Source organism: Alternaria alternata (genome assembly GCF_001642055.1).
Source record: "Alternaria alternata strain SRC1lrK2f unplaced genomic scaffold CC77scaffold_4, whole genome shotgun sequence".
Taxonomy (NCBI): domain Eukaryota; kingdom Fungi; phylum Ascomycota; class Dothideomycetes; order Pleosporales; family Pleosporaceae; genus Alternaria; species Alternaria alternata.
In genome coordinates, this window is record NW_017306193.1 from 456,599 (window position 1) to 483,170 (window position 26,572).

A 26,572-nucleotide genomic window follows, 5' to 3' on the forward strand; every position below is an offset into this window, starting at 1 on the left:
GATCTATAATCCCGTTACGTACGCATGCCCTCCCCCTCCACACCTCCTTCTACAGACGAAGGCATAGTATCGAGCCGAATCTCTAAACACCAACATCAGGATCAGTACCACGATCCCCACATTAGGCGTCCAAGAGAAGTGAAGATCTTGCTCCCCAGGCGGCTCGGTTCCCAGTACACCGAGTGACAATCGCGAGCTAGGGCCGCAAATGCCGTCTGTTTACACAACCTCCGCCTCTATCAAGGAAAAAGATCAACGGCAGGCGATAAGAAGTAGTGCCTTTGCGGAGAAGCGTGGGGAAACAGTGACATCGCAAGGTTAATACTAAAGCAAGAACGTTCTGTGTCTGGCGTTAAGCGAGGCTCTGGTTGCTGTGAAGCCGATGCTATGCGTTGAAGCCGTGGCTGCTTGGTTCTGGGATGGCGCAACAGATACTGATTATTGTGGAGAGCGTGTAGAATTCGTGTAGCTCATTGGTGACAGGAAAGAAGACCTAAGGTTCGTTCATACATGCGCTCTTCGCGATAGAGCAATGTACTGGATGTCCGCTTACTGTGAAGTCGGGATCGAAGATAGGTGCTTCCCCGGTGAATTCGTGTAGTTTGTTTGTGCGACTGTGGGGTAGTCAAGTGCCATGGTATAAGTGGCTTGCTATGATACCATTGCCGCACTTTAGCAGCCTGCTCTTGCGGTCTTCTCCTATCATGTTGTCAGGTGGTCTCACCGTGTGTGCATCCACATGCATCCGGAACTTGAAACGAGCAAGCTTGTGGCAGACCCCCACGCCTGGTCGACACACCAACCCCGCTGACCCCGGACTCGCGAAGCGTCGAGCCATCATCATCATCCAAAAGAAGCACGAATTCTGCCGGTGAGGAACCCAGGGCTTTGGGTCTGCGGGAGCTTCCCCGATCCCTGTGCGTAGCGCGTGTGCACCGAAGGTCTGGGGTGACGCATGCACGTGTGAAGGCTGATAGGTTTCTTATTGTGGAATATGAACTTGCTTTTGGTTGCTTTTCGTGGATACCGCTAGTGTGGCAACGAAACCCCCAAGGCTCTGCGTCTAGGCCTGCTCCAAGGGATGACGGATGCGGAGCAAATTTACCGCCGGAAGAATACATACATGTCCGAGCTGAATTATGCGAAGAGGAGAACATGGAACCATGACGCGGAGAGACACTTTGTTGCTGATGTCAGAGCGCTTCGAATGCGGGCGGGTTAATGCGGAGACGGGTGTGGGTGTTCTCCATCCCAGGGTGTCTGGATAACCCCACACGGCTGAATAGCGAAACCCGTCTCATGGGCTCACGGCCCTGTATCATCGGTCTGAATGTGAGATCTCATCTTGATTGGAAAGCTCCGTCAGTCTGGGTATCTTGTATACGACGAGTAATTGGAGACATACGAGCTTACCCCAGATGTAAGCAGAGCTTCCCCGATAAGCAACGCGCGTCGCGACAAAGTAAAGACATGGCAAAACTTGGTTTCGGCCGAAGTGTAGGGCGAAATTATTCTTCTGGAATCAAACTGTAGATGTCCGTATTACTTTCTTCTTGTGGCCCTCTGCAACGACATCTAGGCGTTGTCCTGCAGCGTTGTCCTCGTCAACAGGCGCTTCATCCATCATCAACCCCTCAGTGGCGACTTCATCGTCTTCGATCCAGCCATAGAGCTCGTCGGAATTTGGCTCTGCATCGGCATGCTCATCGATCTCGGCGAAAGGTCTTTTGGGCGGTCGGTCTTCTTGTTGGCCATAGATAGGGGTTGTGATATCGTCGGCTGCTACGTTCATGTCGCAAAGACCAACCTGTATAGCGTCAGCGGGAGATGACCACAACGGACGTTGGAGCGCATCTTGTTAGATGAGGGCTCTGCAGGTAATATATTGACGCACATGGTCGATGGTGAAGGGTACCACGTTGCCCACACCCCCTTCTTCTGCCAGAGCTACGCCATTCGCCTTGACTAGGCCAGCAAACCGGGCTTTCTGCAACCTGTCGGCGTCTGCCTTGTTTCTGGCTTTCCCGTGCCGGAGCCAATCTCTAAAAAGGACCAGACGAGTGGAAATACCATTCTCCCATTCAACACCTGATATTGCGGGTACCAACAATGCGCGCGAACCACCACGGATGCGTGTGATGGTCTGGCTTGTGATTAGGAGTGCACTGTCGTGCAGCGCAGCAAACTTAGTGAAGGTGGCTATCAGTTGATTTATGACAGTGTATCGGCGTCCTGCAGCCCACCGCGCCTGATCTGTTTTATTCCTGGGCATGCGGTCGTCAACGTTGCGGGGGTAGGCGTTGTCGACGAGGGTCGCGAGAGAGTCGATGACAACCAGGCTAGTATTTTGCGGGGGAAAGGCAGCGGGGGCATGCACGAAGAGGGCCAGGAGATGTGCAAGCGTTGGCACAGGAATGTAGTGGAAGTGGCTACGCAGTTCCTCTGGGGAGACGTCGGACGCATCGGGGCGTGAAGTGAGCATGTCCTCGACGCGCTGCTTGACCAGAGGCGCACCAGCAGCATCTGCAAGCAATTAGTCGTTGTGCCCAATAACCAACGCTGATATGTACACACCGAGCCACACTACTCGCTGGCGCTCGCGCAGGGCAGAGACTGCGGCCTGTATCCTTGATGCCTTCAGCCACCGTCCCTCTAGAAGCCGTGACGCAGGCACATTTACCCAAATGCTGTCTTGCCGACTCCTGACGGGCCGAAGACCTCAGTCACCTTCCCACGCATGTATCCGCCCGAGACATGATGGCCCGGTAGGCTCGGTGGGGCGAGGACCTTGTCGAGCTGAGGCACGCCCGTCGACACAGTGCGAGCTCCGCGGGCATGGAGGCTCTGAAGGGCTTGGGATGCCGAGACAGTGGGCAGTCTATCTGCTGCAGTGTAAGCCTTCCAGTTGATATGTGCGAGGGAGGCAGTTGCGTACGCGACGAGGGGGGGAGCTGCGATGCTTGCTGGCTAGCCATAGTGTGTCGTCTTGTGTCGTGTCGTGGCTTGCGATTGAGTCTCAGCGGCTTGACTTGGTGGTGCAACAGTCTCGTGATTTCGCGTTCACGCGCATGACGTCTCGCGTTTCTTGACGTGTCCTGTGCGGAACGGGGTGGACGAGAGGTGTCGAGGAAGGATGGATGGTGGTGTCCAAGTTATTTCGTCACGAGCAATAGCGAACCGCGGTTCATGACTCGCACGCCCTCTCCCTTCGTCATCCCATGCTTTCTCACCATTGCACCCATCTTGTGTCAACAGAGTATACTGCAACACGGTCTCGAACCACCTGGTCCTTCATACTCATACGAGAACACCTGCCTTCTGCGTCCTAGCGTCAACCAATTTGCTTGGACTTATACCTTGGCATGTTTTCACGATAAGAGCTGCTTCCTCAGGCTTATATCCCCCTTGTGAACACGCAACACTTTCTTCTTCCGGAGACGACGTGAACGTCTACGACAGCATGGCGCAAAATGTTGAGCACATGCTCATTGCTGCCAACGACATACTGCAGGAAGCAGGCATCAACATAACGCTCCAGACGATCCTCATCACGACCGTATCATGTATCGCACCTGTGATACTTTTACTCCTTCTTGCCACCCTCAAATCGCCAGCATCACTGCCATCACCAGCCGGCTGCAGGAAACTCGGAATCCGAGGACGCAGCAACCTGGAAGACCAGTACTCGAAAAGATATGCCAAGGGCAGCGACCCCACCCCACAGAAGCCATGGACAGTGAAGGCTCTCTTTGTCTACCCGCTAAAGTCAGGCGCACCTGTCGAATTGGATAAGAGTGATATCGATCGTACAGGGCTGAAGTATGACCGCCAATTTACTCTTGCCCAACAAGTCACAAGTCTGCCTACGCTTGACGGAAAGGTCACAAGTGAATGGCACTTTATGACCCAAAGAAAGTTCCCTCGCCTTGCTAAAGTCGAGACTGAGATTTGGGTACCTGACCCTTCGGCTGGAGGCTACAAAGAAGATGGAGAATGGGTAAAGAGCGATGGATGCCTGATAATTCGGTTTCCTTTTTCTCCCGACACGGATTTCACTTTGGAAGGCTTGATAAACTACGGAAAGATTATGTTGGCGAAATTGGGCCGACAATCGGAGCCGACACTGGAGTTTAGAGTACCATTCAACCCTCCACAAGAGAGGATAGAGAAAAAGGGATATCGAAATGAAGTCCTGCGCATCTGGAAGGACAGCCCAGTAGCACTCAACGTTAGCTCGGAAATTGACCGCGAGGTATTCGAGAAGCTGAGGTATACTCTCGGTGCGGCAAATCCAATTGCGCTGTTTAGGATTGATGCAAATGCTTACCGAGAGGTACACAAATGTGCGCCTAAGAAGGAAGACGTTGGGTTTGAGACGGTCATCGGAATGCATGACTCGGTACGTATAGACCTTGCCAACAGCCATATCCTTGGACTACCCACGGGCATACACCAAGCTCATTGCTAATCATCTGACAGTACCCTGTTCACATCCTGAACCTCGCCTCTGTCCACGACGTAGCATCTAAGCTTCCCAATCCCTCCTCCGATTTTGGGGAAATCTGGCAGCGGCATCTTACCCTCCTTGACGCCTTACGCTTCCGCGCAAACATCTACATCACTGGACCCCCTGCTTTTGCTGAGGATAACTGGAAGAAGGCGAAACTTACTTCATCCGATTCTACATCCTCCCTAGACATGCACATCTCCTGTCGGACAACAAGATGCAAATTGCCAAACGTTGACCCAAAAACCGCTATAGCCGACAAGAACGAGCCATTGACCACATTGAGGAGTTACAGGATCATCGACCAAGGATCCAAGAATGCCTGTTTGGGTATGCAAGTCACGCCATTGAATATGGGAACCGTCGCGGTAGGCGACAAGATCGAAGTGCTAGAAACTGGGAAGCATTTCTTTGATGGAGGCGAGGGAAAGAAGGTTGATGGTTGAGCGGTTTCAGAAGCCTTTAGGAGAACAAAGCTCATTCGCAATACAGAAAATTGCCCTAGTAGACCCCTCACATAAGCCTCTCATCATCTCCGATTCGTTCGCAGTACGCTTTACCCTACCCGTGCTGATAGCTTTTTAGATCATTAGCCATCCCCATTTTTTCTCCCACTCTTCTTCCATCCTCCAACCACTCGGATCCCAACACGCGCACCCTATGTCGATAGTAAAACTTGGCATAGTAAAAAGATCCTTGCATAACTCCTCTTCATCCACCACACCTCTCAGTCTTATCAAACTATCCCGCATTCGTGGAAATGGTAGCCGATCGATCCACCGTGGGTGCACAATCATCTGTTGTAGCTCTGTCGGATGTAGGGGCAAAGGGATATGCGGCTTTGGCATGGGTGTGCGCGAGGAGTATGATATGGCGCAGGTGATGCCTTGGATATCGCCGTTCATATAGAGCGCAGAAAACACAGTCAAGGGAGTGGAGATTTGAATAAAAGGAGATAGAGTGGCGTATGGTTCTGAATACGGTGTGTAACTTGGATTGGAGACAAGTATTTCCGACTCTTGGTTAAGTTCGCTAATACGTGACTTGTTGGAGTAACCAGGTGATGGCAAAAGTGAGTTTGAAGCACTAACAAGTGCGAGTGAGTTATGATCATCCTCAATTGGGGCCTCCAGTGTTACAAGGGCCCTTGGAGATGTTGGGTATTGGTCTTGGGGCAGTCGCGCTACTGACAATCTGGTATCCAGCTGAGCTTGTCGTAATCGCTGCCCTGTATCTCGAGTTAGTATCCTCATACTACACATGCGGCGATTCATACATACGTCGCGCACGTTGTGCTAATCGGTCTTGTATTTGCTTCCTCTTCTTTGCATCTCGAACATTTCTCCATTCATCATCCTTGGGGTCTGTTCTTCGTACCATGTTGTGATACTACGCAGTTTCTAGCGTTGCTGGTATGACCTGTCTTTGCTGGAGTGTACGATTGAACAAGAGTTGGCTAGAGTGGTTCGATAAGGCGTCCATCATGCTTACAAATGGAAGTATAGGCAACAGGTCACTGCGCCAGTTGGCGCAGGCCTCGCATAAAAAACCATTATATTGAAGGACCGGAGAACTTATCACTGAGGTCTACATTATGCATGATTGATCTCTAAAATTCTTGCGCACATTGTTCTGCAAGTCTGTCGCGTACAGAATCGAGCTTCAAAAGATAAATTGGGGCTGCTTTTCATATCTGCTCAACAAGAATGAACATATCTTGTTTTGGAAACCACATACACAATCATAACTATTGGCTGATTGGAATGCTCTGCGTATCCGTGGACACTTGAGCATGTGCTGATTGCTGCATCGGAAAGAGCGATGCCCATTCATAATATACATCGTCTTCAACTCTTTGTGTACTACTCTAGGTCATATCGGCAGACTGAGTGTTTCAATCTACTTGGTCACCGGAAGCCTATATTCACAGGGGGACATGACGCAGCGATGGGCAGATGGAAGCCAGCCTTCATAACGTCTGAGACTAGGTACGGCGCTGCTTAGTCATCGCTGAAGTATTCAACCCCTGCTATGTCTTTTCGGCATTGCTCCTGCTCCAACATTTCGAACCTCTCGCAATCGCTTCACAACTTCATGTTTAGCATCCGGTAACGGTTTTGCAAAAGGACTCGTCACCCCTACGTCTCAATGCGTCATCAGCCCCTCAAGAATGTTGCCAACCACTTATGACGGCTGCACAGCCTGTTGGGGGCCAATATGGCTTCCGAGATGTGAGGCTGAGTTCTCACGCGCATCTCTGGGTGCGACCGACCCCAACCAGAGCAAACTGGTGCCTTATACATCTGGACTGATCTCATGCTCCTGACATCTTTCGCGTCAAGCCGCGCGTCAGACAATGATGCGGCATGGCGGATCCATTATCCATTACTGCTAGTATTATCACGCTTTTACACGTCTCTGTTCAAGTGACGGTGCTGATCAAACAGTTTCGCGATGAGGTTGTGGTCGTGGATGCGACGCTTACGGGCCTTCTCGACGATGTGAACGGGTTCCAGCGCGTACTGGAATCCATGAAAGAGACCATCGAGGAAAACAACAACAAAGAGACTCTACAAGCGACCGGCCATGTGGGTAGTCACTGGAAGAATCTCGCGCGCTCGCTAGAAGACGGTGCGGACGCTTTACAAAAGTTACATACCACCTTAGACGGGGTCAACAAAAAGTCATCGATATTGGATGCACCACGAAAGCAGCTTAGGCTAAAGAGTGCCTCTGAGCAGATTGCTCGATACCGAGAACAGATTCAAACATCTCACACAGCGATTCAACTATCGCTCAGTACAATTATTCTGTAAGTGGGTTCTCCTGGGGACGTTTGTTACCCCGCTCTCAGCCTCCTCCATGCCATCACGTGGCTGTTATCACTGCTTACTTCACTTGTGTTGGAGCACGTAGTGCGAATCAGTGTACCCCCTAATGCATAATGTTCGTTTTGCCGCTCTCATACTGACACAAAACTCAGCTGGAATCAAGTGACTTTCCAAAGATCGACCGAGATGATACCAGATAAGGTTGTTCCAACACTGGACAAACTGTACGATGAATTTCGTACGTTTGGTGCTCTTCTCAATACAAAGATCGAAAAGCTTCAGCATACAGTTACAGACCAAAATGACCCAGACAACTACGAGCTTATGTATATGAACAACTTGCGGGAGTGCGTTCGCTCAGCCGCTGATGTCGTCTCAACTGCATCGACAACGCTCAACGCAGAAACAAGTGACAAGATTTCTGTCAAACATGGTTCTGATTTCGGAGACGTCTTTGTCAGAGACGCGAATGAACCCATGTTACGTTGGTTTGCCTCAAACACCGTGTATGAATTCGAAGATGTGGAGGCACCTCTACCCGCTCCATCAGAAGCTAGCACAGGGGATGCGCAAACAGAGTATCAGTCAGATAGCGACTCAGATATCGAGAATGACCTGATCAGGTCTCTTTTCAACGAGGGTAGAAAAAGGAAGGACATTGGTGATCTAGAAAGTGCGGTTCGCTATTTTCGAAACTGCCTCACGAGGCTGTCGTCGAATACTAGCTACACATCTCTGACCTCAGCAAGAAGTGCAGCAGCATGCGGGGTGTCGAAAACCGACTTACTCGAATGTCTCCTCGATTGCTACTGTCTTCTGGAAGCGTGGAGCAAAGCGAAAGCAATCATGAAAGATAAGCTACTCATCACTGAACGCCAATTAGGCAAGAAAGATGAGCTCTATCTACGAGATACTCTGAGGCTAGCCGAGCTCATGATGAAGAACGGCGAATACGTCGAGGCGCACCTCCAGGCACGGCGATCACTGAGAGGATTCAGGAAACTGGGAAAACAGGGAGATAGTGGTTACGAAGAATGCTTGGACTTTTTGATTCGAATCTGTAGCACTGAGGGAAAAGTGGATGAGGAAGAGGCTTACACAGCTTTGTTGGCAAGCCACGAGAGGAAGACCAAGCGATCAGCTCCATCGCCTGAGGTTATATCGCTGTCGCACGTTAGCCCAAAGTTTCAGTCAGCTTCCGACCCGGTCTTAGAGGATGTCGCTCAAGCAGATTTCGAAGTTTCAGAGCAAGTGAAGGAGACGCTGGATCATGTGCATGTCTTGGAGAGTAATGAGGTGCCACTGATAGACACAGAGGATTCGAGTGTGCTTTCACCTGGTGAACTCCAAGTTCAGGATCAGACCGTGCTGCAAGAGGACCCAGAGCCTGTTACCGAAAGAGACAAGATTACATCAGAACAACAGCCCTCGTGTATCTCCAGACCTTACTCACCTACGGAGGATCTAAGCGTTCGTCCGGATTACGAGACGAAATCCCTGTCCAGTCACAGTGTTACATCGTCGGAACAACACGCTATGACTTTGGCGTCACAAGAGCAAGTATGTATGTTGCACAAGCCGTCTGATACATGCGGGCTAAGTGTCGTTCCGGAGTTACCAGCTATGCTGACCCCAGTGGACTTTGGAGATATTTCACATCTCGAGGGTTACGGGGCTCAAATCGCAGCTGCTGAGTTCATTTGTATGCTATACCGAGCTGCAGCAAACGAAGTGACAGAGAAAGAGTCGAGGAACTCAAGAAAGGATGCTGAGTTCCTAAAAGCATGGTGTAATCTGTTCCACGGCCGAGATCCTTACTACTTCTCTGAATGGCATGTTGAGGGTTATTACTGCATGATCAAGATCAATGATACGCACGGCTGTACGGTTTCGGGCCACGAGACCGAACAAAAGGCAAAAGAAGCTGCTGCCGCTAAAGTGTGTGAGATGTATATCTCTCACGCCGACGAAGTACTTACGCTGGACAAAATGACGCGACGCGATCCTGGCTCTGACAAAGAAGTTTTTATCCCGCAAAATGATCACGACATTGAAATACTTATGGGATGGGGAGAGGAAATGGATGCTTCATTCTATTCCCCGGTTACAGATACGAACATACCTCATATTACCATATCAGCAGAAACAGACGAACTTCCTACTGGTAATGGCGAGGCGGCGACACCTACCTCCGAGAAGTCAATAAATCCATCGAAGGTGCGGCGCAGTGCATCTGATTCCAAAATATCTTCCAACCAAGTGGCAGGACAAGGGTTTGTCGAGAAGTTTCTAACAAGGTCGTACGCCGCATTAAGAGGCACGAGAACACATCACAGCGCTGTCGCAAGCGTCTCGACGATTCCATCAAACGATAAGGAACCCCAATGGACTCCTGGTGATACTCATCTCTCGACTTCTGCAGAGGTATGTTTATATTGCGATAAGGATCTATCTGAACTCCCCTTTCCTTCGCAACGTAGACACAGAGACGGTGCATGTACACTGCATACTTCAAGAAGAAGTGTCTCGAACCCCATCAATGTCAGTTCTTCTTCAGACTTATCTAGAGACGATACCTCAACCCGTCTCATCAGTAACATCGACGCGACCACTTTTCCATCTCAATCCTCACAGTTCCAATACGTCGGGCAGGAGACGATTACAACAGTGTCTCCTTCGGCAGTTCAGCCTTCCTCCTTGGGCAACTCTACCGCACCGGAAGGCACATGGGCGTGTAATGAATGCAAATCAGACCTTCTTCAGTACATGAGTGAAGGTCGGTGTCGCTCATGTTTTGCCAACAGAAACGATTATTCTCCCAGCTCGACCAACGATTTTGCGCGTCTACCATATGATCGCCACCAGACACCGTTGAATTTCCTGAACTTGAACGCACCAAAAGGTGCAATAACACGACGGAAGGTGATACTACTAGGAGATACATTATGTGGTAAAACATTCCTCGCAAGTGCATGGAGTCAAGGGGATGTTCCAGAAGAAGACACACCTGTGATGAACCACTTCATCAGATCGACAAAGATTAGGGATCGTCAAATCGAGCTTGTCATCTGGGATAACACCGGTAGAGAGGGTTACGAGATGATGCGCCGCCTTTCATACGAGGATGCGCACATAGTATTGATTTGCTTCGACATCAGTGATCCAGATTCGTTTGAAAACATTGACTATATGGTATGTTCAGATAAGCGCCAAAAGTATGAGTACATTGGGACTGACGATACTAGTGGAGCGTTGAAGCGAACGAATACCTCCGCGATCTACCCAAGATACTCGTTGGGTGCAAGAAAGATCTCCGGAATGACAACGCGAAGCTCGACAGCCTACGCCGTCAGCACTTCATACCGATATCTCCATATGCCGTAAGTCTGGATCGGTAGGATATACGTCGCATACTAACCCTGGATGCAGGCTGACCGGCTTGCAATAAAAATACAAGCCCTAGCGTACTTTGAAACATCGGCCATCAAGAAGCAAGGCCTCTCAGAGCTCTTCGACTACGTAGCTGAGGCTGCCTTGAGAACGGTTCCAAAGTCCAAGACGAGTGGTATAAGAAAGGCTCTCTCGAGGGGAATATAGGCTTAGTACTTCGAGCTAGGATGGTGCCGAAAGTACTCTTGTGACCTATCCTCACCAGTTACTGTGTACTATGAAGAGCCATAGGAGCACGATTAGTGCTACAAAGTGTCGGGATGATTAGATAGCGACATCGTCATCATATCAGCATTATTTGCGTTCAAACACAGACATATCTTCCGAGGAACAATCTCGTGCGCACGGCTTGGCCCTTGGGAGATGTTTCACAAACTGACTTGGTTCTGCAACACCTTGAACCTACCGGAGATGCCAAAGTACTAAACGATTTTATGGCCTAGCGAACAGGTTAAGCACAACAAGGAGTATAAACTTCAGCCACATGCTACGTGAAGCGACAGACGAGCTCACCAGGGATGACTTGGCCGGCACTTTACGTTTAGGGATCGTTAAGCTATGCATTCACCTGAATTGTCTAGCAGCTCTCACAATTGCATCACCTGATACTCGTTTGCTTATGGCGATGATTCAATGAAGCCTCTGTAGAGTTAAGTTGGGTTGGAGGTGGATGTCAATTTGCCTTCGTGTTAATGGATGAGTATCACCGTGGGGCTGACAGCATTTGCGGGGTAGCATACGTACCTGCCTTGGTAGATAGCGATCCCGAACTATGCCGTCAAACGTACAACAACCCTGCAACCTTACAAGTGTTCTTGAAAATCCCAAATTTAGTGCAAGGAAGATGCGGAAGTTCGAACATCAACCTGACAAGGGCGGCCCGAAAGGAAGCGCAAAGGCTAGAATACAGCTGCCGATAGCGCAACCAGCTGCTAAACCGGCGACAAATGGGTCTTCAGACTCACCAAACATCACCTCGTCAAGTACAGATCCTTACAAAGCAGCTCGCGAAGCTCTCGATCGCGATGGCTTCGTCGTTCTATCTGCCTCGCTATTTCCGTCTTTTGATCTTGACGCCCTTCGCGCCGCTGCCTCACGCATGACAGAAGCAGCACGATCTGGAAAGTGGCCGTATATACGTACGCTACCGAAGCAGTTTCCACCATGGCCACAGGACCCCTCAAGTGGGATCTGGTAAGTATCCCATCCTAACTGTATTTGAGACATACATTGACTTTGTATGTCGCACTTAGGGGCGTCCAGCATCTACTCCACCCATCGAATTCAGATCATCTTACGTTCGCAAAGTCGTATTTCGACAGCGAGCTGCTGAAATACGTCGGAGCACTAATTGGTTGTGGAGAAGACGACCTGACCATGGAGCTGTACAACATGCTCGTCCGGCCGGATAAAGATTTCAGTCTGCGGTGGCATAGAGACGACATCGCAGCGACAGCAACATCAGAAGAAGAGCTGGAACGACTGCAAAAGCCAGGACATCACGCACAGTGGAACCTTGCACTGTATGATGACAGCAGTCTGGTCCTTGTGCCTGGCTCGCACAAACGTGCACGCACTGACACAGAGAGGAACGCGGATCCGTACGAAGCACATATGCCCGACCAGCTTACTGTGCATCTGAAAGCGGGGGAAGTTGCATTCTACAATAACAACATTCTCCATCGCGGCGTATACGACAGCACGAAAGAGAGGATGACGCTGCATGGCAGTATCGGGACAACGCTGGCTGGGAGCGAACGAGCGAGAAACGTGCTACAGCACGGTGTTGGTGACTGGGCGAAGGAATACAACTTTGACGATTTTGAGCCTGAGATGGCCGCAAGAGCGAAGAAGATGAGAGAGAAGCTTGTGGAGATGGGCAAGGCAAGTGGGGATGTTGGCTTCTTCTCGAAGGATGAGTGAGCTTGTCATAAGAAAAGTGCATGTGACAGGGGGCTCTGAATGGTGTTAAGAACGTCATCGACTGAGCCTGTTATTGAGCGTATGCTCTGGAGGAGTACCTATCCTGCATCTCTCTTGATGTTCCAAAGCGAATGTAGCCGATACTGTCGACGGAAATCTTAGCATGGCTTCGTAATGGAGAAGAGGTCGTATAGTAAACTCAGTTTGGTGACAGAGTAAAAGACCTCTTGTAGCAATAGACGCAGACTCAAGTGCGTTGCAGAAGACACCATACCGACATGCTCGACATTACTAAGTTGTATTAAAAACAACATGTGGGCTTGAACACGACGAACCATCGCGCCACTTCGAGAGCCTCGATGTATTCAGCAAGGTTGTCGCTTAGAGAGGGGTAGCTTAGTACTACATATCAGTAGTGTTCCAGACCCACAGCCCAGTCAAACCCTTCACCACCCCTGAACAACTCCCCACTCTGCTTTGAACAGTCCAGGTTTTGCTCACGGACGTCTGGTCTCTATGTTACGATGAGAATATAAAGACTCCAGCCGGCCTGATTTCCATCAAACAACCACTCCTAGTTGTTCAGATCTCCAACATCAGCATCGGTGGTTTAGTGGTAAAATTAGCCGTTGCCATCCATCACAGGACAGTTTCGGCTAGCCCCGGGTTCGATTCCCGGCCGATGCATTTTTGCTGTTGCACAGGCCGTCGTGAGTGTCGCGATTGTCGTGGTGGTGGTGTTGATTGAGAAATTTGTCTTTTTGCAAAGACCCGCGGACGTCACGTGTCGGTGGGGCTCAGTCAACGCCAATCGCTGTTTGACGACGCGCCAAAAACTTCTAACAGCGGGGTATGCTGCAGGCGCTCGTCACTATGTTTCGACTTTTTTGTTCTCCAGTTTTGCGCTTAGTGGTCGGCTCCCAAGCTGGCACGGTGTCGAATGCGACTTTGTGAACTGACAATATATACAGTACATTTCGCTTCAGTCTTCTATACTTCCTAAAGAGGAGCCTTGGCGCAATGGTAGCGCGTTGGTTTTCGGTTGAAAACATAAACACCAAAGGTTGTGGGTGTAAGTTTCTCCATAAGGCCGATAGTTCGAGCATCCATACTAACATGATACAGTCGATCCCCATGGGCTTCGCTTGCTTTCTTTTTGCCTTTTTCTGCGCTTTTGCCGCTTCCTGGGACACGGAGATACATCTCAGACGTGTTTGATGCTCTGATTTGTTGTCGCCGTAACTGCTGTTCTTTTTGCAATCTCCACACCCATCACCAACGCCTCCTCTCTCGCGTTTGATGCAGAGTACGAGTCACGGTAATTGGGTATACATCTGACGAGCGGCTGTCCGCGATGCCAAGTAGGCTTTTGACGATCTCCTTCTGCTCCCGGTGGCTGAACGGGGGATGATGTACGGCAAGGAAATTGATCGCGAGACCGACGGCAATCGGCCTTCATGTTTCACACATATCCACCCGTCCCAGCGACCAGGTTGCCCTCTATTAAGACAATTAAGACAGGCAACCTGACGCACATAAACAAACCTGCGTCATTCTGAGTGAGATTAAGGTTCGGGAGATTGTGATACCCGTTCTTGTCGATCAGATAACCTTGGATCTGAAACCACGGTGAGCAAAGTGTGGATATACGATTCAACGGTCGATGCTCGCTGGCTCCTCAACGGTACAAGGCTGACGTGTCGCTCCGTGATGTCATACCAGCAAGATCAACAACGGTGAGATTTGACGCAATAGTCCGACGATCTTTGTGATTGACCAGACTTCTTTGCGTTTTGAGCTTCGCCAGAGCTGTACCTGCCTTGACTCGACTGCCCAAGAAGTAGTCACGATTGAAAAGCAATCTTCTGGTCACCACTAGGACTTGCACCAGCTTACTCACTCAAAAGCTAGTTCGATGCATGGAGTTGACGAGAACGATAACGCGAATGACAGTCCGATCGTAATGGTAACTTCGAGAGGTCTAGCCTCGCAAGTGTCAGCGCTATATACCGCCTTCTCTTCTTACCCAGTAAGTTGACACAAAGTAGGCAAGTACCATCTCCTAGCCAAGGAGTCCGTCAAGTTCTTCGTGCGTTGTGAGTGATGGAACACGCCGACATGCTCGTCTTGTGTAACAATGAGACTGAACGGTTGTGCGCAGGCAGGCACACGGTTGACTGCAGCAGGACAGAAGTTCCAGATCCGTGGCGCTCAGTTGCATGAACCTTCGAGATGCCGCAGACAGCGGCTGACGGCAATCGACGATTAGAGGAGAGATCCAAGCCACAAACACTGAGCCCAGGCACGCCCCGATTGGCTATAGCGGTTGTAGAGTCGCAGGCTGCGTCATTAGTACAGAGCTCTATCTTGTGTGACGTTGATCAGAGTAGCCACAAAAGCTTCGTCGCGCGGGCTTGGCCGGTCTAGACAGCAATTGGGCTTTTGTGGGGTGCCAGACGGGTAGGCTGACAAAATACATGATTGGTGGGTTGCTAGAATTTTCTCCCCGAAGAATCGTTGGGAATGCTTCAGGTAGATGGACGCGTGGAGGCAAGAGAAGCAAACTGGGGTCGCGTGTGACGAGACACGATTATATGTTCGTGGTTGCCGCGGATGGACAAAGACCAACTTTGGATTGCATCACAGCCATGGAAAGATCTGGACTGCGTGGAGATGTTGAATCTTACAATACCCCAGATATGCAGTGGAGCAATCCGGGAGCTGAGAGCTTCTGGACAACCCACCAACCGGCCAATCAGTCAACCAAGTCTTGTTATTGTTGGAAAGAGAGTCAGGTAATGTAGAGAACTTTTCGTCTCAATGCCGGAGTCGCGTCTCAGTACAGAGCCGATGAAAATGTGATCCAGAGGGACGGTTCCTTGCGATTACGTCCGCAATCCCGCCAGCTCGGAGAGCTAGCTTCAGTATGCGCGAAGTCAATTCTAAATGCGTTGTGCTAGAGTTTAGCGGCAAGCATCAGTAGCAAACGGTGCTCTCGGGGTTCACTGCCGAGGGACGCGAGGAGAAATAATGCACACAAGGACGTGATGGCGAGGACGCATGGTGGTGGTGATGGATGGTTCCCGAAGAAGCAGGAGATTTTCGTCGATTTCTCCACACGAGTCGTTGATTGGTCACCATGCCCAAAATAGAAGTTGCACTGATCGTGTCTCTCTGACGATCGCGTCATCCTGGCGAGAAAAGCGGGACGTTAAGAACATGGTGCAACACCGACAGCCAACCCGCCCTCCAACGCCAGAAGATACGAAGACGCGCACGACTGCTTTGTGTGCACAGACACGAGGACAATGGCAATGGGCAGGACTGCAATTGCGCAATTACAGGAAATGATGTTGTGCCTCTCCAATGCACATCAAACAGTTCTCATCTCGCTGAGCCGAGCATCCTCGTCCCGTTCCCCACGCCTTGGGAACATCGCAATCCGCGAATTTCATCACGGGATGCGATCCTGCACGAGTCTCGCGGAAGGCCCGACGTAGTGCCGCGGACCCTCTGAAATGGTGCCATGCATGTGCAAGCAGCAACGCCTGGCCTAGAGGACCTGGCATAGTCGTCCCGCCAAATAGCAAAGGGACGGGAGACTGGCGCGCAGAGGAGCGGGGTACAGACATGTCGGTGAAGCATCGAGACGGCGAGAGTTGGGCCATGGAGCATCGTTATCGCAGCCGGCCAACTAACTGATGTGCCCACCGCTACTCACCAACTGCTGCAAACGGCTGAGCCGCAGGTGCGCTGTGTGGGTCGCGCCCGGGTCGCGCAAGCGGATTGGCCGTGGAGCTCCCCTCGCAGGTGCGAATTCGTAAGTGTTTACCAGATCGCGTCGTATCTGCTCGGCCTAAACGCAACGCGTCGAAGCACACAACCCACGACAGGACAAATTGCACGCAGTTATCATAGGTCGGCCGTGGTTGTTTCGTGGGCGCTAGGATGCGCATCATGATGCGCGCCTGCCAGACCCTTTGCCGGCTCGGAATTGGCCCAGGCAGCCGTGACGTTGGCATCAACTTCTGCAGTGACCCGTTGCCATGCAGCGAGAAGCTTCCGAGAGGCAGGGTGGGAATGTCGCAGGATCAGCATGTGGTTAGAGGTGCAAATTGGCCGCCGCGATATTGTTCCCTATATCGGCTGCGCCCGAGCACTATATATGACCGGGGGAGCGGCCAGGGTCAAAGTGAAGCTGGCGAGGGTCGTGTTGACATGTTCTGTTCACAACGTCGCTGGTCGGGGGCGGATGAAGCTCAACGGGCCATCGGCTACCAAGATTTGCGTGAATACGATGGACAGATAAGCCGCGCCAGGGAAGTGGCCCTGAGTGAAGATGGAAGGCAGCGGCCACGAAGGCGCTGCAGACCTGCGACACGCTGGGCGGGCGCAGACAGACGGCCATGGCATAAAGACGCTGCTGCACCGTGGCGAGGCAGGGCAACGTGCAACGTGCTCGTTGTCTGGCGTGAGGAAGTTATTGAATCTCCTAGACCTAGCCGCGCCCGTCCGTGCGTGCTCCAGAGGCTAGTGCGGCCCCTTTGCCTGACAACCTCAACTCTTCACCGCGACGGCCAAACTTACTCTCCCTCTATTATTTCCTTTTCTGCTTGCTTGTTGAATCGCACGTCGTTCTTAGCAGCAGAAGACCGACTCACGCAGACCGACCAATGCAGGCTTGAACAACTGCTCGGGAGGCTTGGTACACGCTGCCATCTCCGTCGATTCACGACAGCCTTCCCAGCGCTTGACGACGTTACATTCTATTCTCTGTTTTAATACCTTCTCTGTTTTGTTTCATAGCAGGTACATATCCCCTAGATGCCCGTCACCACGACATGAGCCCGGCGACAAGTCTCGAGCCTCCCCAATGCCGCACCCCAAGAGGCCACACCCTCGTCTCCCGCCTTCCGTCCGCGACTCTGCTCACAGTGCCCATCGCTCCATGACCCGCATCCACACCCGCCCCCGTAGAGCCACCCTGCTAATCCTGTGACGCTCCACAGATCTTTACTTGCCTACCTCAGTCGCCGCTGCCGCTACCGCCGCCGACGAGCCCTCGCCCACCCCTCGTCGAGCTCCTGATAGCGCTACCTCGCAGGCCTCCGATGGCTCAGGTACTTACATCAGTCATCCAGACGACAGGACCGATTACAATGCCATACTCGCCGTCCGATGCCTACAAAAACACGCCCAACCACCCCAACCAGCAACAACAGCGGGCCTCGCAGATGCCGCGCAACCAACAAAATGGAAATTCGGGAGGCACAGGATACAGAGGGACGGCCGCACCCATAGCCCCGTATGCCTTCAACAGCACGCCTCAGCTGCGCCAGGAGAACAAGCCCGTCTCTGCACCAGCCCCTCAGGCCCAGCAGCAACCTCCCAGCCACGCCAGCCAGGCCCGACTCGGCCACCCCTCTCATCCCTCGTCATCCTCCGACTCCACAGTCTCCACATCGGGCTCATCCAACCGCTCGTCGGCTGGACCACCTGCAGGTGCCAGAGATGAACGTGAAGTCAGGAAACCCTACGACACCGTTGCGCCAACCATCACACTATCCACCTCCATACCCGATCTTTCGCTTTCGATAGGCGAATCATCGCCTGTGAAGCCCTCTCCAGGGCGATATCGACGCGGCGCTGGACGGACAGACTCGTCCAACAGCATCCCCACGGGTGCCACTACTCCGACACAGCGCTCTACATCTGGAGGAAACTCCCACATGGGGCCATCGCAGCCCACGCAGAACGAAGGCACAGGTGCTGTTAGCTTCCCACCGCCGTTCAGGCCCGGGCACAACCGAGCGAACAGTGCAGATGATACGCAAGTTATTCGCTCAAGCGGTATAGACCCCGCTAAGCGATACAGAAGACGCAGTTTCAACGGACTCGAAGGAGACAGCACCGCTGCCTCTAACATTGCAACACTGCAGGCCAGCTCTGGAACCGGCCAAAGCACAACACTGAGCGCAAACACCACAAACACCTCCAACTCAAATCGTACAGGAAGCCGTCCCGCCTCGAGTCATAGCCATGAGAGACAGGGCAGTGCGGGTAGTGCTTCCTCCAACAACTCCTCGAGATCGCAGGTAAGTGTAGCGAATCGCTGGACACGCGCAAGCTAACACCCTTTTTAGTCTCGCCCCGCAGTAAACACACAACGTAGCTATGCATCTGTAGCAGGAGGTAGCTCTTCCAAAGCACCCGAGCCTAACAGACGGCAAGCTCCATCTCCTCTATCACATCCCGTGTCTCCATCAGAGCCTGCGAGCCCTGCCAAGGCAGCCGCGTTACCTAGCACAGCCATGCAACACCTTAGCGCTGTCAACGACAAGGACAAGGGAATGAAGTCCCGTCTACGCAGGGCCTTCTCTTTTGGAAGCGCTGCTGAGCTGCGAAAGGCCTCTGCTGAGAATAGCATCTCAGCGGAGCGTGCGAGGTTGAGGAAAGACAAATACCAGAACGATGAGGATGCTGAACAGGCTGCCATCATCGCAAAGCAAGAGGCGGCAGGTATTGGCGCTGGTATCTACTCAGGTCAGGGTGGTATAGGCTCTACCGACAATCTGTCTATACAGTCGGCTGCATCGTCAGCCTCGGTTATGCTCCGGAAGATGGGCCATGGAATGAAGAAGGGCACTAAATCTATCAAGGGTTTATTCAGGCCAAAATCTGTCATCGGCGTACCCGCTGCCGATGGCCCCATTACCAGGCCCAGCGTGGGTCAGGTGTCTTTAGTCACCGTCGAAGCCGAGAGACAAAAGGTTAATGTCAACGCAAAACCCAATGAACAAACTGGAGGTGGCACTGGCTATCCCAGACTGGAGCGCAACTCCATCGATGCCGGTCGATCTGCAGAGATTGTAAACCCCTCTGTCCTGGGCGGCGAAGCTGTGTCTAGGAAAAGCATCGTCGGAAATGACCGCGATCGTGCTGAGGTTCTCTCTTCTATGAAGAAGGGTATCTTGAAACGTATGTTGCATACACTCGCGCTCAATATAGTCACTAACGAGACGTCAGGCACTGGCACAAACTCAGATTCTGGATCTCCTGTTCTCAAACCTGTAGACATGGGTCCTAACGTAGGCTCATCGCGATCCAGTTCTCCTGCCACGCCCAAGACAGAAGTTGGGCAAGCCCGGAACGATGATTACTTCGGCAAACCACCACGCATCCCCAATGGCAGCACGAGGAGTCTTCCAACCACACCCCATGGTGGCCTCCGAAACATCAGTTTCAGCCCACGCATACAATTCCACGACGCCTGGTCACCGCAGGATTATGATCGTAGGGGCGACATCGCAACGTGTAATAGGCTTACACCGATGCTTGCGCAACAGATCAAGGAGGAACTTAACTCCTTTAAGATGGTACGTATCTCAGCAACCGCATCGTCAAGCGAACAAAAACTAATCACACAAGCAGGAGATGGAAGTTCACGAGCTCTCGAAACCACACACCCATTTCTTCTAATGATTATGCATCCATCATTTGGACATGGCGTCTTGGCGAATACCTCTCATCGTTGCACTTGCGGATTGGAGCCATCAGCATTTACCAGTTGTCAGCTCTGTTTCATGTTCTGGTTACTACGGACTTGTTCTTCCATCTTAGCGAGCATTTGCAGTCACGTAGAGGAAGAACGCTTTGCTTGCGTGCGTGGGCGCAGCAAGCGAAGTAGTCGTTGGCATTGAACCGCAAAAAAGACGGAGGGAGATCTTTCTAGTTGAAGCCAGCTTTTTCCTTGCCTCCATTGTCTTTGTCCGTGGTTCAGTCGTATGTTGACGTCCTTTTCCTTTACCGTCAGAGGTGTCTTTGTCTCTCATTACTTTCCTTGTGTCAGTATTAGTCATGGTTGAGTGGTCTCTGCGTTGTCTACACAGTAGAGGAATCAGTATGCAAAAAGGAGAGTTGGACATACTTGGCTGGCGCAAGAGTCCCTGTTAGTGGCTTGTGCCGATTAGCTTGTAATTGGAAAACAATATTCGGCGTATTTCTGCTCTATGTCGACGTGGAGTAACATGTCCCGTGTGATCCCTCAACATCCTCTTGGCTAACAAGGCATTCGCCATCCGAGTGGGACAAGTATTGATCTACGCTGCACTGTACTAATGCATGTTTACCATCGACCAACCGCGTCCTAAATTTGGTACACACAATTCCCCGAATCTCGTATCCTGCCCTGCAGCGTCGCATTGATGGTCAGACCCGCCCGTGTTCATGTCACTTCTGGTAGTTGTCAACGACAATCTCCGAAGCCCCCCAGCAGTTCACAACACAAACATCATCTATTCCATCCGCCAACACCACCTTGATGGTTATCAATGCGGCTTCACGAGCATGCCGCGGTCCACCATACCACACTTTCCTGTTCCAGCATGTCATTCCGATCATATATGCATGGCTGCACTTGTTGGCGGTTTAGGCGCTAATCCTCCGATTCATTGCAACTATCGTTTTGGGATCATGTCCGCAACCTAAAGCGGTCGAATGATCCCGCCCCTCGTCGAGTGCAGCGTGTGGTGTTCGGCAAAGTTTCACGGGTGCTGTGGGAATTAGTGATGTGGGTGCAAGTGTATTGATATGTGTTGAGGGCGGGTAATTATACATTTATCGTACTTAGAATGCTAGAAGGGTGCTGTATGTGGTCACTATTACATTTGATCTGAACCTTGTTAGACGACGTACTATATAAGATAGCGCACATAATTTGACGGCTTGTAACATGCGCGTCATAAGATCCTCTCAAGGCCGGGACCTACCTCGAGCACATGTCACGTGAGATCAGGCTCGCTTGAGGAGCTGGTTAGCGCGTCTTGGCAAGGCCACAGCGTCTCCGCAGCTGAACACCCCAATTTCGTCGTTCGACAGTCAGTCCTCAGCAACCACACACAACCGACAAAATGGTACGTCTTCTGCGCAGTCAGGTCTCCGGACCAGAAAGAGACTGGAGCTGATTGTATACAGGCACCTGCAGCAACTGGAGGCAAGAAGCAGAAGAAGAAGTGGTCCAAGGGCAAGGGTACGTGATACAGCACTGCACACCATCAGCACATCTACACGCATCGCAAACACTTCGGAAACGCTCGAAAGCATCATCATAGACGTCCGCAATCTCGCTCTACTATCGCGCACTCTCACAACGCTCCGGGGAAGAATCGCCACTAACAGCCGTACAGTCAAGGACAAGGCCCAGCACGCCGTCGTTCTCGACAAGCAGACCAACGACAAGCTCCAGAAGGATGTCCAGTCCTACCGCCTCATCACCGTCGCTACCCTCGTCGATCGCTTGAAGATCAACGGCTCGCTCGCACGCAAGGCGCTTGCCGACCTCGAGGCCAACGGTCAGATCAAGAAGGTTGTCGGACACTCAAAGCTCAGCATCTACAGTATGTAACCGCAACAACGCCCACAAAGCCACAATTTCTACCGGAATTGGAGACAGTGGGAAGTGAATGTAGGCTCTTACTAACATATTGCAGCACGAGCTATCGGCGCCGAGGAGTAAGCTTTACGTAGCCGACAATTAAACGAACGTAAATGCGAATCTCGGACACTTCTTTCAGTTTCTCTACGGCATTCCTCTTTCCATTACCCATCGGCGTCTTCATGAAATGAACGGGTCATACTATATTGGGATGCATGCTTCATAGCGGATATGAAATGAGAGGAACGGGCTCGGGTACAGTACCTAGAGTCCATTGGAGGTGTCGGTTATGTACTGAATGAAAAGACTTCCGAAACACCACCACTGAACTTGACCTCGACGTTATGATTGTAGCTATGCGTGAACAAATTGACTGGACTGATTTGTCTCATGCCCATTCTCCTCAAAAACACTCGTCGCTTTTGTGTGCATACTTGTGGAGACCATAGCATTATTTCGTTCGATCGTCATTATCCATTGCCATGCTTGTCGCTGACAGCGAGTGTTATGGATGAGGTAGCAGCTCGCCGATGTGCTTTTGTCTTCTGAGCTTAGTATAGTTTGGTCAGGTCTTTTCAAAGCTGCTCATCATATCGGAACTATGTCTTTAGACTTGTTTTAAAATTTAGATGCTACTGCCAGGTATCATAAGATGAAGCTCTCTTTTCTAAGTTGTCCAGCCTACTGCAACAACACTTCTTGGAAGTATACGCTATCTCTCATGCGATCGATCACCAATATAGAATGCAATAAGTAACCTTTGAGTGCAGCCGATGTAGGCAAGATTTAGGAGCAACATGCTCCTTTATAGAAAGGAAAACCTTACGATATCCGCAAGTGATGGTGGGTGGAGAGCTAAGAATGCAGCAGCCACTAATCGACACATCTGAATATTATATGGTGCAGTGTGCTGGAGAGACGCAACTGTACATGCAAGAAGAGAGTCATCCTAAAATTCAGACTTGATTTGATTGCACCAAAATAGCAACTACTTAGTCGTACTTCCTGACCGGCCTACCCTTCTCCGCCTGTTCACAGAGTCCTCTCTTGGGCATCTTGCTCTCCCAGCCCGGTTCCCTCTTGACATGGCCCACACGCCGATACGGCTTGCCCTTGTCACCCCGGAACAACATATGCCAACCCTCCAGACCAGCGACCATTTGTTTCCTAGCACTCTTGAGCTCCTGCGCATGTCTATTCTTTAGCTCACCCTTGGTCAATGGCTTCCTCTTCCTCGCCTTCTCCATCTCAATCTCGCGTTCTTGTGGTGTCAGGCTGACCTTTTCCTCTGGGTCAATGGGAATGAACATTTGCTCTACGCCGCGTAGATCAGGGACGCTGTCTTCGGCGAAACAGCCGGTCAGGAAGGCGCGCGCGGCGTCTTTGCCTGCGAAGAAATGGTAGGAGCCGCCTGGCCCGTACGTGGTAGGCGAGATGGAGACGTCGTAGATTGTGCCGTTTAGCGCAAGGTAGATTGGTTTAGAGGGATCGGCGCCGTTGTATAGGGCAAGTTCGGAGTCGGTTAGGATGACTTCTCCTTGCTACAAGATAGGCACGTTAGCTATGAGAGGTTTGCTAGTGGAGGACGATAACAGGCACGTACCATGAGGCTCTTCCACTCTCGAGCTCGAGTCCACCATGGGTTGTATCCCCATGTCATACTCTCTCCGCTTGTACTCAGGTAGCTCAGACCACAGCTCAGTAGGAGCACGCCACCCAGGATACGCAATACATCGAGCATTGATACGCCATTTGATGTTGCGACAGCTTGTTCTTTGACGGCTTGCTTAAGCTCCGCTTTCTCTTTCGCGCCTGTGGCGGTTGGTGGAATCGAGGATGTAGTCGTGTCTGTAGGCTCGTCTTTCGCAGGACGACGGTACCGCTGGGATGAGGACATTGTGGTGATCGTGTGCTCGCTTTTGCTACCTGAATCGTGTTGTCAGTCTCTACACACGTGTGCATGTATCGATCGCAGTTGCGCAGAGGTCCTCCTACCTGTTCATCCAGCACCCATGCAGCTCAAATTATGGTACTTGCACACGAATGCCGAGGCAAGATACCTCGCTCAAAGGTAACTAGCTATAGAATCAAGTGTTCGGAGACGTGTCCGTAAGCCAGGTACCGTCGGATGCGCAATGCGGAGAATAGATTGCTTTCGCGTTCCGAGGCGTTACTCTCGGGAAGTACCACGCATCTCGGTTCCGATGATTGGCCGCCATCCGATTGATGTCATTGACGATCACGCGCCAGCACTACCGGACTAGACCTTCACTATTGAATGAGATCGACATGCGTGCACTCTGAGTAACATAAATTATGGAATTGATACGCGTATTTCTATAGCTGCTGTGTATCATATCTCCTAGACGAAACTATCGTTGGTATATCAATACAAGCCATTCCTTCCGCATTCGTACACACCGTTCGTCTTTCCGCCCATCTTTTCTTGTTCAGATGTTAAATTCGCATAACTCAGGTACTGCGACATTGTTCATTACGAATTCCATAAGGAGGGTGAAAGAACTGCTCGATGGTGTTCCGTCAGATTGACCAGAACCACACAAACGACTCACTCCGCGCCGTCGTGGATGTCGCGTATCTCGACTTGCGCCTCTCTGTCACTCTTGGGAAAGACCTGCTTAAGACCTGCTTGGAAGACGCCGACGTTGTAGTCGATGATAGCCTTCTTCTCTGCTGGGTTGTCCTGGCCCATGATGCATACCAAGGCGAGATATCTGTGTCTATCGTCAGTACAACTACGGTATCTTACCGTAACGGCGGTCTGACTTACTTGTTGATCTCCCGCAAGTAGAGGTATCTGCTATTCTTTTTCTCCATCGTGATCAGGCTTTCAGCATCGTTGTTCCCCGTCTCACTTTCATCCTCACCTTCATCGGGTCGATCCCAGCCATAGATTTCACTGACATCGATGACCACATCGATGTAATCGGAACATATCTCGTAGCTGCCGATGTCGGTAGGACTAGTATCTGTTGCAATGTAGATCTTGCTCATGATGTCGAAGAGGTAGGCCTTCTCAATGTTACATGCACCACACAGGTTGTTGAGCAGTGCTTCGAGCGTGGGAAGCTGTGGGATGAGCTTTTGGATCACCTTGCTGAAAGCTTCGAAGATGGAGTGGTCGTAGATGGATGTTTGGTAGAAGGATATAGGGGCCTGCTCGTAGCCGTGGTCCGAGAGTTCGTCTTGCACTCGTTGAATGATATCCCGGAAAGTATCTCCACGGAAGTCGTCCGATAGGCCATCAACCTTGTGCACAAAGACCTCAACGTTGATGTTGGGATATGATTGTTGTAGGTTAAGGATTGTCATGTTCAGTCGTGCAATCGCATCGAGGTATTCATCTTGAGCGTCAATAACCCATATCAAAGCACCGATTTCCTCGAAGATGTTGTCCGTATCGAAAGCTGGGTCGAAATAGTCTAGGTGACCTGGCAGATCCCATACTTGAAAGTCCATGAACGAGCTGGTGTAGTTGATCAGCACACGAGTGTACACGCCGCATGAAGGACATACTGCATTGATTCTTTCTTTATCCTGTAAGTTGTCTCGAGATACAGCGTCTCGCTTGGTGGTAGCTTGTGAAAGACAACACTTGATATCGAAGACTTGCCACTCCTATGATTATGTGGTTAGCGATGCATGGATGCTGGTCTCGTCTGATGTTACCTTCTCTGCCCCATGAGTAGCAATCGTGGCTTGCCATCTCCGGCCTTGCTATTCGGGACACGGCCAGTGTGGTACTGCGGCGCAAAGTCAACAGGCGGTTCCTCGGCGTTTGGTAGGTCCTGCAGAAAACGATCCATGGTCAATTGAGCACTTGGTTTGAGTAAGGACGAGCTGGTGGAAGTTCGCCTCGCCTCTGCGTCACCATATCGAATAATATCGCGAGCAACATCAATGGTTGCTGAAGGCCGCCTTGAAATGAAACGGCTCTCCATGGTGAAGGGTAGTGGTACAGGGTATATCGCTAAGAGCAGAAGTCGCAAAACTAAGAGAAAATTGGGTATCGTGGGTTGAAGAAAGCGCCGCGCCGAGACAAAACAGAAAACAGAAAGCCGGCCCTTCCTATTTCACTTCACCTGACCGGCATCTGCGCAGTGAAGCGTGGTACTCTCGTGGGGAGATGACAGGCACGCTGCGACGACGTGTGGTACAACACCAGCAGGGAGAGGCCACGAGGACGGGCGGTACATGATAAGGGGAGCTGGCGAAGAAGTGACGGGTCAATCAGGAGCCCCCGAGATGTTCTACAAGAGCAGACGGTGATACGCGCAAGGCAGTCGACACCGAGCGGAAGGCACCAAGGGGAGCTCAGGCCATGGTGCAGACGTACATAGGGCTGAGGAAGTCGCAACGCAACCCGCGGCCTCGCAAGAAACCTAACCGGAAGGGGAAGACGACGAT

General features: G+C 51.3%; 11 protein-coding genes and 1 non-coding gene across 12 annotated transcripts; 8 read left to right on the plus strand and 4 right to left on the minus strand.

The window, feature by feature from the left end:
- Positions 1-1,522: 1,522 nt before the first annotated feature.
- CC77DRAFT_1028716 (P-loop containing nucleoside triphosphate hydrolase protein) lies at positions 1,523-2,975 on the minus strand (the record flags this gene model as incomplete). The annotated part of the gene is made up of 5 exons (XM_018526467.1): positions 1,523-1,807; positions 1,895-2,523; positions 2,575-2,627; positions 2,681-2,882; positions 2,936-2,975. 5 exons carry the CDS (start codon positions 2,973-2,975, stop codon positions 1,523-1,525), a joined length of 1,209 nt encoding a protein of 402 aa, XP_018389156.1.
- Positions 2,976-3,203: 228 nt separating this feature from the next.
- Positions 3,204-5,021, plus strand: CC77DRAFT_621248 (hypothetical protein). Its single transcript, XM_018532490.1, has 2 exons — positions 3,204-4,399; positions 4,480-5,021. The coding sequence occupies exons 1-2, from the start codon at positions 3,461-3,463 to the stop codon at positions 4,951-4,953; spliced, it is 1,413 nt and encodes a 470-aa protein (XP_018389157.1). The 5' UTR covers positions 3,204-3,460; the 3' UTR covers positions 4,954-5,021.
- Positions 5,022-5,088: 67 nt separating this feature from the next.
- Positions 5,089-5,887, minus strand: CC77DRAFT_1058243 (hypothetical protein; the record flags this gene model as incomplete). Its single annotated transcript, XM_018528112.1, has 2 exons — positions 5,089-5,735; positions 5,788-5,887. The coding sequence occupies 2 exons, from the start codon at positions 5,885-5,887 to the stop codon at positions 5,089-5,091; spliced, it is 747 nt and encodes a 248-aa protein (XP_018389158.1).
- An 805-nt stretch (positions 5,888-6,692) lies between these two features.
- Positions 6,693-9,172, plus strand: CC77DRAFT_621412 (hypothetical protein). The gene is made up of 3 exons (XM_018532491.1): positions 6,693-7,319; positions 7,491-8,898; positions 8,960-9,172. The coding sequence occupies exons 1-3, from the start codon at positions 6,874-6,876 to the stop codon at positions 8,966-8,968; spliced, it is 1,863 nt and encodes a 620-aa protein (XP_018389159.1). The 5' UTR covers positions 6,693-6,873; the 3' UTR covers positions 8,969-9,172.
- Positions 9,173-10,104: 932 nt separating this feature from the next.
- On the plus strand, positions 10,105-10,935 carry CC77DRAFT_928406 (P-loop containing nucleoside triphosphate hydrolase protein; the record flags this gene model as incomplete). Its single annotated transcript, XM_018534051.1, has 3 exons — positions 10,105-10,530; positions 10,584-10,718; positions 10,768-10,935. The coding sequence occupies 3 exons, from the start codon at positions 10,105-10,107 to the stop codon at positions 10,933-10,935; spliced, it is 729 nt and encodes a 242-aa protein (XP_018389160.1).
- Positions 10,936-11,567: 632 nt separating this feature from the next.
- CC77DRAFT_982615 (phytanoyl-CoA dioxygenase family protein) lies at positions 11,568-12,985 on the plus strand. The gene is made up of 2 exons (XM_018536121.1): positions 11,568-11,982; positions 12,042-12,985. Exons 1-2 carry the CDS (start codon positions 11,633-11,635, stop codon positions 12,709-12,711), a joined length of 1,020 nt encoding a protein of 339 aa, XP_018389161.1. The 5' UTR covers positions 11,568-11,632; the 3' UTR covers positions 12,712-12,985.
- A 325-nt stretch (positions 12,986-13,310) lies between these two features.
- Positions 13,311-13,398, plus strand: CC77DRAFT_t17. The gene has a single exon. It is a non-coding gene; the product is annotated as a tRNA-Gly (tRNA).
- A 3,121-nt stretch (positions 13,399-16,519) lies between these two features.
- Positions 16,520-17,714, plus strand: CC77DRAFT_621134 (hypothetical protein). Its single transcript, XM_018532489.1, has one exon. The coding sequence runs from the start codon at positions 16,660-16,662 to the stop codon at positions 17,491-17,493; it is 834 nt and encodes a 277-aa protein (XP_018389162.1). The 5' UTR covers positions 16,520-16,659; the 3' UTR covers positions 17,494-17,714.
- A 108-nt stretch (positions 17,715-17,822) lies between these two features.
- On the plus strand, positions 17,823-20,190 carry CC77DRAFT_928506 (hypothetical protein; the record flags this gene model as incomplete). Its single annotated transcript, XM_018534061.1, has 4 exons — positions 17,823-18,806; positions 18,855-19,689; positions 19,738-20,087; positions 20,143-20,190. 4 exons carry the CDS (start codon positions 17,823-17,825, stop codon positions 20,188-20,190), a joined length of 2,217 nt encoding a protein of 738 aa, XP_018389163.1.
- A 1,415-nt stretch (positions 20,191-21,605) lies between these two features.
- CC77DRAFT_1017388 (putative 40S ribosomal protein S25) lies at positions 21,606-22,466 on the plus strand. Its single transcript, XM_018524395.1, has 4 exons — positions 21,606-21,623; positions 21,685-21,739; positions 21,897-22,106; positions 22,200-22,466. Exons 1-4 carry the CDS (start codon positions 21,621-21,623, stop codon positions 22,223-22,225), a joined length of 294 nt encoding a protein of 97 aa, XP_018389164.1. The 5' UTR covers positions 21,606-21,620; the 3' UTR covers positions 22,226-22,466.
- Positions 22,467-23,136: 670 nt separating this feature from the next.
- On the minus strand, positions 23,137-24,328 carry CC77DRAFT_1038250 (hypothetical protein; the record flags this gene model as incomplete). The annotated part of the gene is made up of 3 exons (XM_018527101.1): positions 24,140-24,328; positions 23,748-24,070; positions 23,137-23,685 (listed from the first exon to the last, which is right to left on the minus strand). Exons 2-3 carry the CDS (start codon positions 24,039-24,041, stop codon positions 23,137-23,139), a joined length of 843 nt encoding a protein of 280 aa, XP_018389165.1. The 5' UTR covers positions 24,042-24,070; positions 24,140-24,328.
- Positions 24,329-24,713: 385 nt separating this feature from the next.
- On the minus strand, positions 24,714-26,106 carry CC77DRAFT_929576 (Gtr1/RagA G domain-containing protein; the record flags this gene model as incomplete). The annotated part of the gene is made up of 4 exons (XM_018534110.1): positions 24,714-24,879; positions 24,936-25,631; positions 25,682-25,783; positions 25,835-26,106. 4 exons carry the CDS (start codon positions 26,104-26,106, stop codon positions 24,714-24,716), a joined length of 1,236 nt encoding a protein of 411 aa, XP_018389166.1.
- Positions 26,107-26,572: the final 466 nt, after the last annotated feature.